The 16,691-nt window shown below is 41.0% G+C and overlaps 1 protein-coding gene across 2 annotated transcripts in view; it reads left to right on the top strand.

Moving 5' to 3' along the window:
* The window catches only part of slc12a2 (solute carrier family 12 member 2), a 64,787-nt gene that overhangs the window by 11,014 nt on the left and 37,082 nt on the right, over positions 1-16,691 (top strand). For both annotated transcript variants that reach the window (XM_062483809.1, XM_062483808.1), the window contains exons 2-4: positions 9,298-9,417; positions 12,029-12,104; positions 12,467-12,562. In XM_062483809.1, coding sequence (XP_062339793.1) covers positions 9,298-9,417; positions 12,029-12,104; positions 12,467-12,562 — 292 coding nt within the window. The remainder of the gene's footprint in view (positions 1-9,297; positions 9,418-12,028; positions 12,105-12,466; positions 12,563-16,691) is intronic.

The raw sequence follows: 16,691 nt of genomic DNA, 5'->3' as shown, positions 1-16,691 counted from the left end.
ACATCTGAGATTGCCACTGTGTCAGAAGTGACTTCACGGTTCCCTCTTTACAGAGGTCCCTGGGAAAGACTCTCTGAAGGACATTAAGCAAACTTAAGAAATTATGTAAACTTAAGGTTTAGTTTATACTGCTAATGAGCAATGATCAATCAAAATGATACTGAATTGTAGCAAGTGAAATGAACACTGATTAGCCTTAAACGTAAAGATGCCTCTTACCTACCTGCCTTTTGTCTAAATGTTTAACTCCTTAAGCTGTAGCGCACATCCTTAACGGTCACTTATGGCTTTTCAATATACTTTTCTTTTTGCCCCCAAGTCTAGGTCTGTGAGACCAATCAGATGTCACAGTGCTTTCAATGTCTCTCACTCCCATTTTCCCTTAACTTTATTCATTATTCATCGCCCATGATTCCAGTACCCAATTGTTGAACCGAGGCTGCTTAACAAAATGTACTTCTAAAACTGAAATGGCCAGGCCTAGTGTTGTTTTTTTGCCTTTTGATTTGTGTTCAGTTACTACTCGGCTACTGAAACGACACTGAAACCGATGATGAGTGAGTACACGGCAACAATGAAGGACTTTGTTTCTAAACAAGGTTGTCCAACTGCCGGGATAAGTTACACACTCTGACTATCTTCCATCATTCAGCATTCAGAGAATAGCAAATCAACAGAATACATTAAATACAAACTTCAAAAGTCCGGAATGAGAGCAAAACGACAGTTGAGCAAACTAGCAATACACATTTGTACACCTTTTTGTACATTTCTTGCAGTGTTACTCTGAAATGTTGGTTCAATTTTAAAGACCGCAAATCCGGTGTGAGGTGCCCCTTTACATTTTGAGTAGGGCCTTGACCTTTTTTTCCCTTTTTTTCCACTTAATCTCTTTGCCATGTGTGTCCTTTTCCTAACGATCCCTAGGCATTCACACAAACGTCATGTGAGCCCATAAACAATGGTCTTACCATATAAATGACTGATTTGGCCAATTGTCATGATGCTGTCTGTTTCCTGTTGCAGCAGCTGACTACTGCTTGTGTATATGGTTTCCTTTGTCTTCATATCGGCTCTGTGATCTTGTTTTATTCACCCACACACTCAATAGACCACTGCTGGATTACCAGCAGCTTTGTGTGTAGTTTACCATGTGTGACTCCTCTTAGATCAAATTATGCAATGTTGCACTTGGAGCCGCATGTCCCAGCTGTGTTTAGGTTAACCACTAAGTCTACTTTGCCAGGGTTGGTTGAGTGACGGCACAGTGTTGATCATTCTAGACCATTAAGAGTTACTCTTTTGCGAAAGAAAACAACTGTGACTTCATTCATTTTAGGGAGACCAGCTCATAAAGAAGTATGCTATGTTGTAAATTGAACCTAATGGCTCCTTGCAGTCTGTTTGCACACCTCTGGATACTCCAGTCAATCACTCTAATACCAGACAGCGCACACGCCACTGGCATGTGGTTTCCATTGACGAAACCATCACAAGGCTGCATTTTTGCAGTGCATCTGGGTTGCATTTGGTGTATGGTTGACCATGGCATGACATCTTGCATGTCTTGATGCTGCAATTTGACACAAATAAGCCAAAACCAAGGCACACGCATACATATAATCCCTCAGACTTTGTGTATGCTATGTGGGTGGCTGTAAATAAACAGACACAGGAAGTCTGGCCATTTCCCACCTCAATGCGGTGTGTCACTACGTCACAACATGGAGAGAAGACATTGGTTGCCTGGTGTTGGTAGCTTTACCAAAGCTACTTTACTAATTGATCCATGATGCTTGCACACTCGCTCCTTGGATAATTATCTTTCCTTCTGGTTATGAATCATTGTGCTTTGATGCTGTGCTGTCCAGCAAAGGGGGAAGCAGCAGCAACCAGTATAACATCAGACTGACCTCTAAACATGTATCGGGTTATCCTTCCTAGAGCTTTACCTTCATTTTGTGGAAAGTGCAGTTGTCAACAAGGTGGACCTGGGATGTGTTGACTTCTAATTGCTCTCTGTTAGACAAAGGTCTCATTATGAATGTGAAGTCAAGATGGCTTGACCCCTGCAAGATGGTATCACCCCGGCTCAAGGTGAAACATTATGAGTGTGCCAGTTGCAGGGGATTGGATGGTCCTTTTGGAGGTTATTAGAGAGGAATGAGGGAAAGTGCTCATTTCCTGTTTAAATATGGTGCTGGCTCCCTTCCTCAATAAGGGTAATGTATAAAACACAACCTAACAAAGCTGCCTGTTTAGAAAAGCCAACTTGGAACATGGTAAGGGCTGCATGAAGTAGTTTATTCTGTGATGTAGTGTTTAATGGCAGCTGTATGTCCAGGAATATTTGGATGCAGAGGTGAGGTGTTAAGTCTGTTCTTGGATAGGCTGACACCCCACAAGAGTGCACTGATATGCAGTGTGAGTCTCTCTTACAAATGTTAACCATCTTTTGAAAACGTTAATGTGTGTAGTTTTAGAATTAGGTATTCACAAAAAATGGACATGACTCTAAACAATAATGTCCTTGTCTTTAAAGGTTACGCAAAGGATTACAGCCTCTTCTGATTGCAATACTTTGACACAACCATTTCTCAACAATGTTACACGTTGTGTTTTTGTGAAATTGGATTGTTCTCAGCAGCTTCTAGAGGCCATGTCCTTCTTGGCGTAATTCACTACAGTTTCCTCCACTGAACAATGCTCTCGATGGCTTTGGCATTGTTGTCAAAAGCTGTTCTTTGTGTTACTTCACCCACATGGATAATGTCCTCTGACTTGTACGCCCAGGGTTCCATGGTGTGAATTAGGAAGCGTTGGCTCCTGTAGCATATCAACAGATTTAGTTTAATTTGTCCAGGCCTTGTGACCTGTTTAAAATGTTCTGTATTGAATGCCATGATTTGTATTGTTACCTATGAGAAAATGGGATAATGGTCCACAAACTTATTAACAGCGTTTAAGCATATAAAATAGGGTAGGCCTATGGTGTTTGATTTTAGTTAAACATTTAACAAGTCAAAGTAACATATATTTTAATATAATAGTCTGATAACCAATAAATGTTATGGAAGCATTATCTTATCCTAAATCTTTGTATGTTGGTTTACATCAGATAAATATCCTTTAGTCTAATCCAGTAGATTGGATCTACACAGTAGAGGTGGTGGTAATTGAGCAGGATTCTGTCTGTTGTCTACATGCAAAAATTGGCATCTAAAAAGTCAAGGAAAATTGTCAGAATGTTGCTCAATTACCACCACCTCTACTGTGAGATCCTTTGGTTAATACTCTCATCTTCTTCAAGTCAGGTTAAGGTCAGTGAACTTGACTGTCTTTTTAGATACTCAAAGTAGAATTTTTTTGGGGGAGGAACTAATGAAATGGTACTCAATGATCCTGGCCATGTTATGCAAATGTGCTGAGTCTGCAGTCTTGTTTGACATTTTACTTTTTCACTTGAGCCTAAAACTTATAACATTAGCCTATATGTAAATATTTGTATTGATTTGCCTGTTTTTGCAAACTCTTGAACTGAGGAATGATGAGGCAGAAATGTTGTAGGCTACTTGCTGTACTTTGGAAGGAACAAGTTGGACTGTGGCATTCTTGTAAGCCACATACAATAAGCCCTGAAAAGTAGAACAGGAAGGATCATTTCTCAAGACCAAGGCGCCATGGCTCACACAACTTTGATGGGGCCATGCTTTTTTAAAAGCTTAATCCCCTTGTCACAACTTCAAACTTGTCATGGTCCAGATAGCTCTAAAACCCATTAATTATCTTTCTAAGATGATTTCCACACTCCAGTGGTCCCAGCTGTGAATATCTCCTCTTTTCTTGTTATATGTTAGCTTTTATTTATCAGATAAAAAAGGCCATGCACTGAACAATGGGTTCATATAGGTGATGTAAATCTACATCTGTGATGTCCCTAAATCAGACTGAAAGGTCACATTCCATTACTGGTGTGGTCATTGATGGGTTGGGGATGGGCTTTCTGGGCAGTACAGGAATCTACATATCCATACTTCCTTATGGCAAAACTATCCTTTAAAAAATGATTATGCAAAGGCATCAGACCTTAATGTTGTTTCATAATGGCAGCAGTGACATGACCTGGACCATTTTTAGAGAATATACGACAGTCCCTTCCAGCTGTTCGTCACTGATGCCCAGAAAGCAGATTAGGAACTTTCATGAGTCAGCGTCGCTCCAGTGGCATGCAAATGCCTGCTGGTACACCTTTGGTTTCCAAGCAGTGTAGGCATTGAAGAAACCTTTTTTTTATACATAAAAAAAAAAAAAAAAAAAAAGAGTTTTTCATTCAGGAGCTTCATTTACAGATTCAATATGCATTATTTTGCATATTGTTTATGGCATAAACAGGTGGCATAGCCTAACCGTTTATGCCATATATATATATTATTACACAGTATGATACTACTCAGTCAAGTCAGGACTATTGAGTAGCCTAGATACAGCTTTTGTTGTTTGTTGCCTCTATCTGATAACTACCTTTGACCCAGTCTTGTCTCTACAGGAAAGCCAAGACCCTGGGGACCGATCCTAGGCCTATCGCCTTAGCAATGCCTTTTAACTGTGAGAGGGACATCTGATTAAGCTAATCTAAAAGTCTGCTTAATGTGGCCAACAAGTAAGGGCACTAAACAGCATAAATGTGAATAACCTGGACGTTTGGAGCGGAATGGTAAATGTCAAAACCCTTGAAGTTATCAACCGTCCAACCATGTTCTGTTTTGACAATGTGAGGCATAATAAGCCAAAGGTTTTCAATATAGTTGTGACCTTGTCAGCCACAACAAATATGGAGTTCATCCTGTACTGGTTTACCCTGAGGTATACAGTCACCATCTCCTTAAAAAAAAAAGTACTGGGCTTTTTGTTTCGGACTAGTCTTATGTGTCTGGGCCGTTGGCAAACTTTCTTGACCTATTTAAAAATCAACAGTTCCCAAGTCTCTTGAGCTAGGATGTGTTTTAAGTATTTTATCTGCTTTTTATTTGCGCATGAATAGGTGGTTTACGACATCAGCCTGGCATGACTCAACAGCTGTCTTTTACGACATTGCATTACCCCCAGGTCATGCTCTACTGATCAGCTACTGGAGTTATTTTTAGGCTTAACTGCCAGCTCATCTCTTCATTATGTCATACCTGCTCGACTAGTACAGGAGTCATTGGCCTCATTGGCTCCAAGCCCTGTGGCTGCTAACAAAAGTGTATAAAAGACTTATGGGCTAACCAGGGCTGTACCAGGGCTGGACTGGCCATCTGGCATACCGGGCATTTGCCCGGTGGGCTGATGCATTTTTTTGCCGAATCGCCAATATAATTTATAGGCTTTTCTTTTTTTCCCCTTTCTTTTTTTTGGGTCGGGCCGGCCCATTTAAGAACTGACATCTTTATTGGCACTGGCCTGACCCAATCAAATCTAGGATCCCCTTCCTCTGATTCATAATATCACCTCCAGCAGGCCCAGAGACACATGCTGTTCGCTAATGCGTATGCTGGTTTAGCATCGTTAAAGTTTAGCATCGCTAAAATGGAGAAACAACCACCAAAGCGCAAGAGAGGCGCAGAAACGTTAAGGGAGAAAAAGAAAATTTGGGGAGGGGCTTTAGCTGCTTCAACATCAGCATTACCTGTAGAGGAAGGAAGAGAGGTAGCTGGCTCAGAGAGGCAGAAACATACTGACAGGGTCAGTGAAGAAGCCGAGGAGGAGGAGAGTGACCATGACAGGGCCATGGGAGCAAGTGAGGAAAAGATGGAAGGAAGAGTAGTTGACGACATGGTAAGGAGTAGGCAAATTAACAGGGACTCAGGAAGGGAGGGAGGCTGTGTGTGTGTGTTTCTGTATTGTATTTAGCACTTTTGTTCAAAGCGACAAAATATGACTTACAATAATTAAAATTAACAGTAAACAGTTTTAAAAGTTGCTAAGCCAATATTAAGCAAACTTTTACTAACTTTTTCAGTCACTGGCGCAAAACATGATATGGTCGCACAAATTATTTATAGTGAGCCGCTCTGGATAATGATGAACCTGTATTGCATACAGATGTGCACTTTAAAGGTCCCATGGCATGAAAATGTCACTTTGAGGGTATTTAACATTAATGAGTTCCCCTAGCCTGCCTTTGGTCCCCCAGTGGCTAGGAATTTTGTGGGTGTAAACCAAGCCCTGGGTATTTTTCTCCACCTTTTGAGAAAATGGAACAAGTGCGCCTGCTTTTAAAGGGAATGAGATGACGCTCTGATTGGTTTATTGCACGTTACGCCCAAACCACAGTAATGGAGCTACTTCAGACCAACCCATTTTAGATTTGATTCGGGCACAAGAGTCATTTATCCCGACGGTATAATAGCAACAGCGTGCGAGTTCCGCCAACAAAGTTACTTGCGTTTCGCTTTTGATACTTGCGTTTGAGATCGTTTAAATAGGGCCCTTATTGTTGCATTGGGCTTGACCAAGACACGTTTCAGAGAGAACTGCTTTAGGATTGCTAGAAAGGCAAATGAAAACCCCTGTTTCCCAAGTGCAGAATGTTATGAAAAGAACACCTGTCCAACTGTTAAGCACAAGGGTGGATCAATCATGCGTTGGGCTTGTGTTGCAGCCAAAGGTATGGGGAACATTTCACAGGTAGAGGGAAGAATGGATTCAATAATATTCCAGGCGTTTCCTCATCTCAGCGCGTAGACTCCAGGTTTGCCAATTTAGCGAAGGTCACTTTGCCTTTTCACTTACTGACTAGCGACAAAACTGGCAACTTTCTGCTACTTTTAAAATCAGTTTTTGTTGAGCAGCATAAAAATAACTAATTGTATTTCCTTGTTGTCATAAGTCTCATCCCTGAGACTTTTCAGAGAGCCAATAGCGACTTCTGGTGAGATTTAGTTTTTTTTCCACTGGTAGACATGCGGGCACAAACGAACGGAGCCAATTCTGAGAGAAATTAAACGCATGGAAATGATTTAAACACAAAACTGAAAATACTATTCACAAGCACGTATTGAACTGTGGTTATCATACCGAATGGTTCAATCTTATATTGAGAATTGTGGCATCCGTACTACAGGTATGTAAATGTTTTTGTATTTTTATTGGTCTGAATTTTCTGATGTACTATCTCAGTAGAATATCTTTGCTGAGACACCATCTCACTGTTAGCCTGCCCCTTAGTGCGTATCTCCACCTATTCCCCCAACACACCCCTCCTCTTACCTGGCTCCTAGCTGTGCCCCTCTCAATCCTTAAATGAGGGGTGTTGACAGCCCTCAGAGTCAACCGACAATACTGTCCCCCTTTTTCCTCCTCCCACCCCTACTTCAATAGTCTTGTCTACCTGCCACCGCCAGACCCCAGCAACGCTGCTGAGTCATTGTAGGAACACAGGCAGGGAGCTCTTGTGGACAGATGGCCCAGGCAAAGTGATGCTGAGGCCCCCCTCTTGGCATACATGCCAGAGGCGGGCAGCTTGTGCATAATTTATTTACCCATTGTGATGATGCCATTCCTCAAAAAGACCAATACTGACTTGCGTCTCTTCTCGGTCTAAGCTGAATCTTTATTTCACATCAGTTTGCCTGTTATCATTGCTCTCTGTAGCTGCTTAATCTCAGTGGACTGGAAATCAAAAAGGGAGGATTAGGTTTTTGTTTGATTCCGTCAAAGCTTCCAGATACAATCCTCCTACCATCAGATTGAAAGCGGACACTTGGGACAGAACAACAACCTACGTGTTTGAATGCATCTCAGCTCTGCACAACTGTGGGAAGTGGATGAGGGAGTGTCTGACTGATGAGAAGTATGAAGACTAGGCTTTAGGGGACTGTGTGCTCTTAAGGGAGCTGTGTTCCTAAGCTCATCTAGATGCATACTAGGGACTCGTTACAGACCTATTCTTCTCTAGATTCACCTATTTTGCAGTTCTCACCTATTTCTTAATACAATATCCGTTGTGAAACATTATTGTTTTAAAGTGCATCAACATTTAAGAAAAAATTAATAATGCAAAGTCACACTGCTTCAGCACACCTTCCAAATACTATAACTTGGCTTTGTGGCTTGACAGTCCTATGTATCAATGTAGAGATCATACAATTCAGGAAATGTAAAACTGAATGGCCCAGGGTCATTGTTCGTTAACTCAATAATCAATTGTCTTTTCTGATGGCATGAGGAGTCAATGCTCCCCCAACATGGTTCACTTTATGAACTGGAATCACTATTCTCTTCACTGAAAATTGAGGACATCCATTTCAGTCAGCCACCCTGCACTGGAACGCAACCCAGTCTCACAGCAGACAGTCAATGAGGCCAAGGTCATCTGTACATTCAGTAAACACCTCCACATGTCATCACCCACTAATAAACCTAAGGACAAATTTTAAGCTGCTGCTTCTTGGAAAACCAACCCTAAGTCAATTAAGTGCAGGGGTGGAAAACAAGCCCTGCATTGTCTAGTTTAGCCATGTTATCTCCATACCAGATTTTATTTTAAGTCCTCTAAAATCTACTGTGCCAGAACAGGGGTTGTGGCTCATTGTCTTATCTTTTATTGTGCAGTCCATTGTATTGAACACCGGCAAAATGTCAATACTTCACTGAGCGCACAGGCGGATGTTTGCATTGAGTGGATGGTCACTGTTTCCACACCGCCTGTGGCTAATCAGTTTGCCATACATGTGGAAATGTCATTTGGGGTTGTCTTTTGTGTCAAGCTTTTGAGTTTCCCTATGTTTGGCTGCCTTTTATGTGCTGCCTTAATGGAGGTGGAGGGTATTTAGGATGGGATGTTGTAAAGTAAATTATTTGGCAGTTAGGAGGGTATTTCTTTCTACTGTTTCGTCACACTGGAGGGAAGCGCAGGCAAGGTTGGAGTCGGGATATCGGACCTCACAAGCCGGAAAAAGCGGAGGAGTTGGGCCTAAAAGACCTGTAAATGGCAGCCACTCACGTCACACCATTGTTTCCCTCAGAGGGGGAGCTTCCTGTGTTCGACCTTCTTCACTTAGTGTTGTAACAATACAACACTCGATAAACGGTTAATCAGTCCAGTTATGTAGATCCAAAATAAATGTTGATGCACAAGTGGTGGACAGAAGTCTAGTGCATGGTCTTTTTATACAAGCATGTTAATTGTTTAACATTTCAGTTACTTTGTTCATTGTATTTTTTTAAGGGATTGACGTCAACTCCTCATGATTCCAATGTCGATAATCATTCTATGCTGACCTTGGCTATTTTTTGGTCTTGTTCTTTTTCTAGGAGCCGTTTGAAGATGGCTTTGCTAATGGGGATGAGCTGACCCCAGCTGACGAGGCTGCAGCCAAGGAAGCAGCCGAGTCCAAAGGGGTGGTCAAGTTTGGCTGGATCAAAGGGGTGCTGGTGAGTGGCTAACAGTCAAGCAATGTTTGGATTTCCTGGATCTGTCATTTGTTTTGTTTCTTTTTTTTGAGGGGTGATGGGGTATTTTATCTGTCTGCCATTTTTCTCTGACCTTTGGTTGCATCTATTGTTGTGTCAAACATATTTCCCTTTTTAGCCATGACATTGTCAGGTCCAGTATGCACTGGCCTCTGGAATACAGTAGTCTATGACATGGGAAATGAGTGCGTGCAATATGACAAATCTCATATCTTGATATAGGTCCTTTCATAGCCCAATAACAATATCACAAAGCACATTTTATGTAAATTCAATGAATAAGTTGTTTATTTAAAATGACCACATGGAGGCAAATTTCTTATGACATTTAGAATTATAACGGATAATAATCAAGGGGAAGACTCGGTCCTGCTAGCCCCCATGTTGAGACAGCGTGCGAGGTGCAGGACCAAATGTCTAAAACTTGCCTGGAGCTGCTGAGAGAAGCAGCGAATTTGATTGAGGAAGATGCTGATGCACCCTGGTACCAGACTCTAAATTTGCAGTCACTCTGTGATCACTATCTTGGTCGGAAAGTGCGGAAATAACTCCAAGAACTTCAATAAGTTCCTCTGCTTTACTCGCTACATGCTCTGGGTCAGCAGGTCCTCCACATCCTAAGCTAAGTCTAAAACGTCTCTCACCAACTCCCTAGAAAGTTCATGAAGATCCTCCATCGTCTCTATCCAGGCACTCTACTTCAGACCAACGCAATGGATCAGACTAGATTCGCGCTAGCCCCACCCACTGACTTTGATGGGCGAGTTTGACAGATAACACAATTAATGAAGCACTGCAACACGACATGTTGTGAAATGTAAATGTGAAATGTAAATGCAACACGTTGTGAAATGTAAATGCAATCGACTGGGGGCGCTGTTTAGCGTTTGTAAATGGACCATGAAATACTTAAATAGTGAAATAATTATATATGTATTTTACATAAAATGAATTGGTATTTTAATGAATTCATGACACATTTAAAAACACATTTATGTATTTAATTCCTATTTTAATTAATTAATGACACATTTAAGTAATTATTTAATGGTGTATTTATTTAATTCATTGTGGCACTTTTAGTCCTCCATACTAAATAGCATTTGTGCGCATGCAAATAATTGTGGTACAAGCTGTTTTCATTTCTCTACAAAAAACGCTCGCTAATTACTGCACAGTATGTGCCTGCTGTGAGCGGATACAGTGTCTGGTCCATCGTTCTATCCAACGTTACATAAACTTAAACTAAAACATAAGCTTCATCTTTACATTCTTAACTTTAATGCAGATTTTAGATTGGTTAATATTAGCTGTCAATCACTTGCTTCCTTTCACTGCGCTTCGTTGTCACGTGATGGGGAGCTAACTAGAACGCAAAATGTGAAGAGCTTAAGAGAGGGAAGATGACTATAACACATATTTAAGCCGTCTAGTTACATATAATGCAACTCCTGTGCGATCAAATTTGCGGCACAACAATATGAAACGATCACACAATATATAACGTAATATCACTCAGTCTTATGGGGAATAATATTTAACATCAAGATAAACATACATTCACAGCCCATATATTCTGCATAGTGCAGTCTGAAAACCTGTTAAATAAAACTGTTTATTATTGATGTCTCTTACGAATATCTAGAAATCTTTTATGTTTACCCCACTAGGATGAAAGACCGGTTAGATCATGCAGACTGCCGTTTTTGCTCGTCCTGGTTTTGACTACTGTCTGAGTGAAACTAGATAATTGGCATAGCAACTAGCAAGTGAATAATCTTCTGAATACATGCCGCCCTTGTTTGACACCACCACGCTCAATGAGTGGTAGACTACAAGCATCAGCAAACAAAGTCAGACATGAATGAGAGTTGGTCACAGGCTGCTCAGGCTTTTGGCTCATGAGTGTGAATTGCTTTTCTGATTAATCCTACAAGCTTGGCAGTGGCCTGTGATATACTAACACTAGAGGTCTGAAACATCTGAGTTGAATGAACTACATGCTGGGCAACTGATAAAGAGTTGCTCAGTGGTTTAAACTTTGAGCTCATTTAAATTAAGACTTGCTTTAAACTTGTGTTTTGCAGCAAGGTCTCAGGTATAAGGCAAATGTCTGTGTCTCGTCACACAGCTTGTATTTTGACATTTTAAAAGACTTTCCTTCCTCTCCAGTATAAATATTGTACTTATTTTTCACCCATGTGTTTTAACCATCAAAGATAAATCATTTCAATTGGTTATAGTGGAAGATGTTGTATAGTCTTACTCAACATTAAATAACAAAGGGGAAATATCACTCTTTAGATGTACCATTGACTGGTATATGTTCTGGTTCAAAGTTATGTTTGGTAACTTTTTTTTGACATATCAAACTGACATGTAATTATTTGGGCTTTTACCCCCAAAGGGTTTTTCTCAATCTGGCCTTTTAAACCTGGGAAATTCTCCATCTTTATGTTTAAACCTTGGTATTGTCACAGTTTGTGGACTCAAGCTGACATTATTCAAGGCCAGTCTTGCAGTTCGGTGTTCCAGTTACATGCATACTAACTTACAACCCTTCTCTTTGCAGGTGCGATGCATGTTGAACATTTGGGGCGTGATGCTCTTCATTCGCATGTCTTGGATCGTGGGCCAGGCAGGAATTGGTAAGGAGAGTAGACTTTCGGAGTCCTTGTGAATTACTGTTTTAATTCACACACATCCATCCCTCCACCTTACCTCTCATCACCCCTCAACCAATCGCCATTCAGATGTGGAATGTTGACATCTGGTGACACGTGGTCGACTATCACACACCAGTTAGTTTAAGTGCTGCCGCTACTATTCACAGGGGCTCCCAGAATATATTTTTATCCCTTGAGGTGTAAAAGCAAGGTAGTAAGGGGTTATACAAGAGAATCTTGGTTAGCTGTAAATAGATGTTTTATTTTTTGTTATTTTCCTCTCAGGAATTTGTTTTTAAAGTAATGTGTCCCTAATTAATCCTGTCCTCCATGTTCTTCCACAGTTCTCTCCTGTGTGATTGTTCTCATGGCAACAGTTGTGACAACCATCACTGGACTCTCCACTTCTGCAATTGCTACCAACGGATTTGTACGAGGAGGTAAATACTACCATTTACATATTTCTGTCCCAAGTTGCCCAAAACCAAATCCTCCTTGTCACAAATCAAATTTAAAATGTTTTTGCCATTAGATAACTGTGGCACATTTGCTCTTCGTTAAAACATAATATTAAATGTAAACTAGTAATTGTAAAGGATCAATGTTGGACAGTACAGTCATCTTGTTTAGTAGAAGCCTTTTTTATAATGGCACAATGAACCAGGTCTTTGGTATATTTATTGCAAGAAGTGAGAGTAACTCAATCTGCCTTTAGGATGCATTCTGTCAGTAAGAGTTTTATCCAGGTATAGTCATGGATGCCATGGGGTCAATGGAGCCGGGTATTCAGTTTACCTTGACTAAGCCTCACAGCTGTTTCTGATGGAGCTTACTAAGGCTGTCACAATCCTGATAATTGTGTATGTGTGTTAATCAGCTACATAGTTGGCACTTCCAGGCCAGAAAATACTAAGACATATTTGGATGATTATGCATTATATGCTTTGCCATAGGCTGCAATACGTTATGTAAATGCGTCCCAAAGAGAACATTCTTCGTTCCAAGAAGTACTTTTTCTTTTCATAGTCTGGCATTTTCTCATCTCTCATCAACACCAAAGTACCTCCCGTTGAGGTATTCAAGGATATCTTCATTCTACCTTTTGCATGACCTCTAAAAAGCACACAGGCCTTTATTTAGACCTCCCCTTTTACGGACTCTAGATGTCATCGCCTCCGCTCATTAATCTCATTACCTTGAGGAAGGTCAAGATATTGCACAGCAAGAGCCTGACAGGAAGGAGTCTTTGCCAGACCAATAATGAGATGCATGATCACTCATGGATATTGGCATTCAGATGCATAAAACCTGTATAATAGCATAAAACAACCCCTCACTTAGTAAAATCAGTATTCTTGCAAATTAGCAGAAATCATTACATAGCCGGAAGTGGCCCAATAAATGTATCTGTTGGTTTACATGTTAGTCAGTGTAAGAAACGTGCAAAATAGTGAAGAAAATCTTTAAGAATTGAGGAAAATAGGAACCACGTACCCCAATGATAATGTTATTTAACTATTACTGTAATATGAGTGGCCGGTCTGGTCTGCAAAGCGCTCATCAGAGGTCATGGAAATGTTATTTTACCCAGCCTGCTAGTGACCATCATCCTGAACATTTCGTGTACAGGTCTTGGCAACATTTTACATTAAAGATCCTGTAAAGTGGAATTGAAAACAAATTAAGTTCACCACACCACAGACTAATGTGTTATTAACTACCCATCCAAATTCGAATGGAAAAAAAACAAGTATGTTAAATTAGGCTTTGAAATTGTGAGAAAATCGTCAGTCTTCTCTGTTCGAGACTGGGGGGGCGTGTCGCCTGAAGGAGCTGAAGCTCAGCCCCCTCGCTGGAAGGTGCCGCCTCTCTCAAGTAGGCTACCTATGACCCACATAATGGACGCTACGTCAATCCGAACAAAACTGTATAGAATTAGAATGTATTTGTTCAATGAGTGAAACATACAGATGCATATAAATGAAATGTTCCCCTGAGCTGTAACAGTAAAAATTGACACCAGAGATAGCAGACAGTGAGCTCTCCAACTAGGCTACACATTAGCTACCATTTACCAAAATACCATCATTCTACACCGAGTAGCCTAATATCAAGTTAGCGGTTTGCACTAACTCATAGCAGAGATACCTCTGGAAAAGTTATCAAGTATAATTATAACAAGCACACAGAACTGAGTGATGAACTGCTGGCGGCGGTGGATGGTCCAGGTGCGACCGAAGGAGGAACGGCCGGGGGGCGATGCTCGGTACGGCTCCACGCTGCCAGAGAAGCAGTGGCGGCTGCTGGTCTTTCAAACAGGGGAAGCTAATTTTCGGCCTCATCATATACATTTTCAGTTCACTGGCTAGTTCACCCCTACGACACTAGCCTAGCCTACTGTATGAATGAATGAACGAACGATCTAACCAAAAAATATTTAAACCCGAAGGAAATATGGGAATTAGGTTCAACTGAAACAAGGAATGTGATGCATAATTGTATGATGAAAATTGGCTAGCAATTTCGCCAAGCAAATACCAGGAAATAGGTTGCAGCCGTTTGTCTTTCAACTACAGTTGCAAAATCTGTGATGGGACTGAGCTTGAATAGCTTCGGTGACTTTTTATAGTACAAAATCACTGTCAATCAAAAGGAGATGCAGTCTTTCGACAGACCCTCCAATCATCACGCGGAAGCCCAGCGTCCAGGCCAGCCCACTCCTCCATTCACCCCCACCCCCAGAGACGCTGAGCCTCCAGGGCGGGACATAATCGCAGCATTTATCCAATGACCGTATAGTTTCGAAGCACTGAAAAAAACTGTTCAAAGCAGCCCCATTGAAGTCCATGGAAGCTGAGCTTCAACAGGGAAATGCACTGTGGCGCTACGGGAATGTATGAGATGGAAATCAGTCAGTCAACCTGCTAATATATGTAGCTTATTCTGAACAAACTCGTCTTCGATATGAACGTATTCTAACGCATTTAAAATGTTAACACAATAGTAAATATTTGACCATGAATTTTTTGAAATGTTGGGGGAAGCTGAGCTTCCCTTGCAGTCTTAAAGAAATCGCCACTGCAGAGAAGCCGTGTGTCCACGAACCCCGTCTGTCTCTGGTCCATGTTAAAACTATCCGCTGTGAAATGGTCACTGCAGAGGCGGCTGTTGGAGTTTATCCGAAGCTTTCCATCAGCGTGGCTCTTCACAAAATCAATCTACATATTTTTCCTTTCCTCATCAATAGGGAAATTAAATAGCGTTGCAGTGCAGCTGAAGTTTTTGCATCCAGGGAAGATGCAGTTGCGGGTGGAGGGAAACATCCTGAAGCTGGCTAGCTAGCTGCAATAACAGTACAGCAGGAGGAGCCATTCAGTGATCTGACGTAGATGGGTCGAAATGACGTAAATGGATAACTTTTTGGCCCCACCAATTAAAACCTGATCTGAAAACGGAAGAGAAACTGTTCTACGGTCTAACTCCACATTTCAGTGTGACAAAGTTTTAGCGCTTTGCACATGCTTTCAGGAACTCATTTCACACGTAAATAATGTACTGAGAAGCAAATCATGGAATTTACTTTACAGGATCTTTAAATAAGTAATGTGGCAGTTTTTTCAATGAGTGTCTAAGACAGAACTGTTAGACCATTGACTGAAGCATAAACAAATGAAATACATTTTCAAATATTTTCTTTTTCTAGTCCACTTGTTTCAATAGAATGCAATCCGCAGCACTGCTGCTAATCTACCGCACTCAGCTGGATTTGGATGGGGTACAGCATGAGTTGATTTTTTTCCAACTTTTGCAGTGCTTTGCCACGGAAGGAGCTAATATGTAGCTTCGACAATACGTTTATGGGATCACAAAACAACTTAGTTTGTATTGAGCTTAGCTTAAACAAATTGTGACACGATCCGGTGAAGGTGCCGATATCGGGCAGATAATTTCTCAGTTGTTGGATGTGATTTTGTGTTAATCATTAAAAGTGCCAAGTGCAGGTCATTTGACCGCAGTAAAGAGGAAAAAATAGGTCTCTTCGCACTCTATCAAATTCTAGGATCCTGCTTTCTTGACTTATCCTACTTGTGTGTTTTATCACAGTTTTTTCTTCTTCCAAATTACACATGGAAAAGCGAGTTTAAAGCTATTTTCCTCCTGTTTGTAGTAAATTGCTGCCGGCTGTGCATTCACCATTTTTTTTCTGCCTTTCAAGGCTGCAATTCGCTATCAGCAGATGTCGCAAGGGATCTGATGTAATTCAGACGGTTATTCATGGGTTTCATGTGACGTCACACAGTGGTCGCGGCGCCATCTTAAGGACTGAATTGCAAGATGCCGTCTATGTGCTGTGGGCTGTGATACCAGCAAATCTCAAATACATAAATTTACCTTTTACAATGTCCCAAAAAAACCCTGAGCATCGTGAGAAATGGATTGCTGCTATCAAGAGGGATCACTGGACTCCTACATAACAGAATTTAAAATTTGAGCATGTATAACGTTGATATAAATGTACATTAGTAACGTTAGTTATGTAAGGTATTTTATTATAAGCTTTCATTGTGA

This window comes from Osmerus eperlanus, chromosome 18 (genome assembly GCF_963692335.1).
Source record: "Osmerus eperlanus chromosome 18, fOsmEpe2.1, whole genome shotgun sequence".
NCBI classification, from domain to species: domain Eukaryota; kingdom Metazoa; phylum Chordata; class Actinopteri; order Osmeriformes; family Osmeridae; genus Osmerus; species Osmerus eperlanus.
The sequence above is the reverse complement of the archived record's forward strand: the minus strand, read 5'-3'. Positions and strand labels throughout refer to the sequence as shown.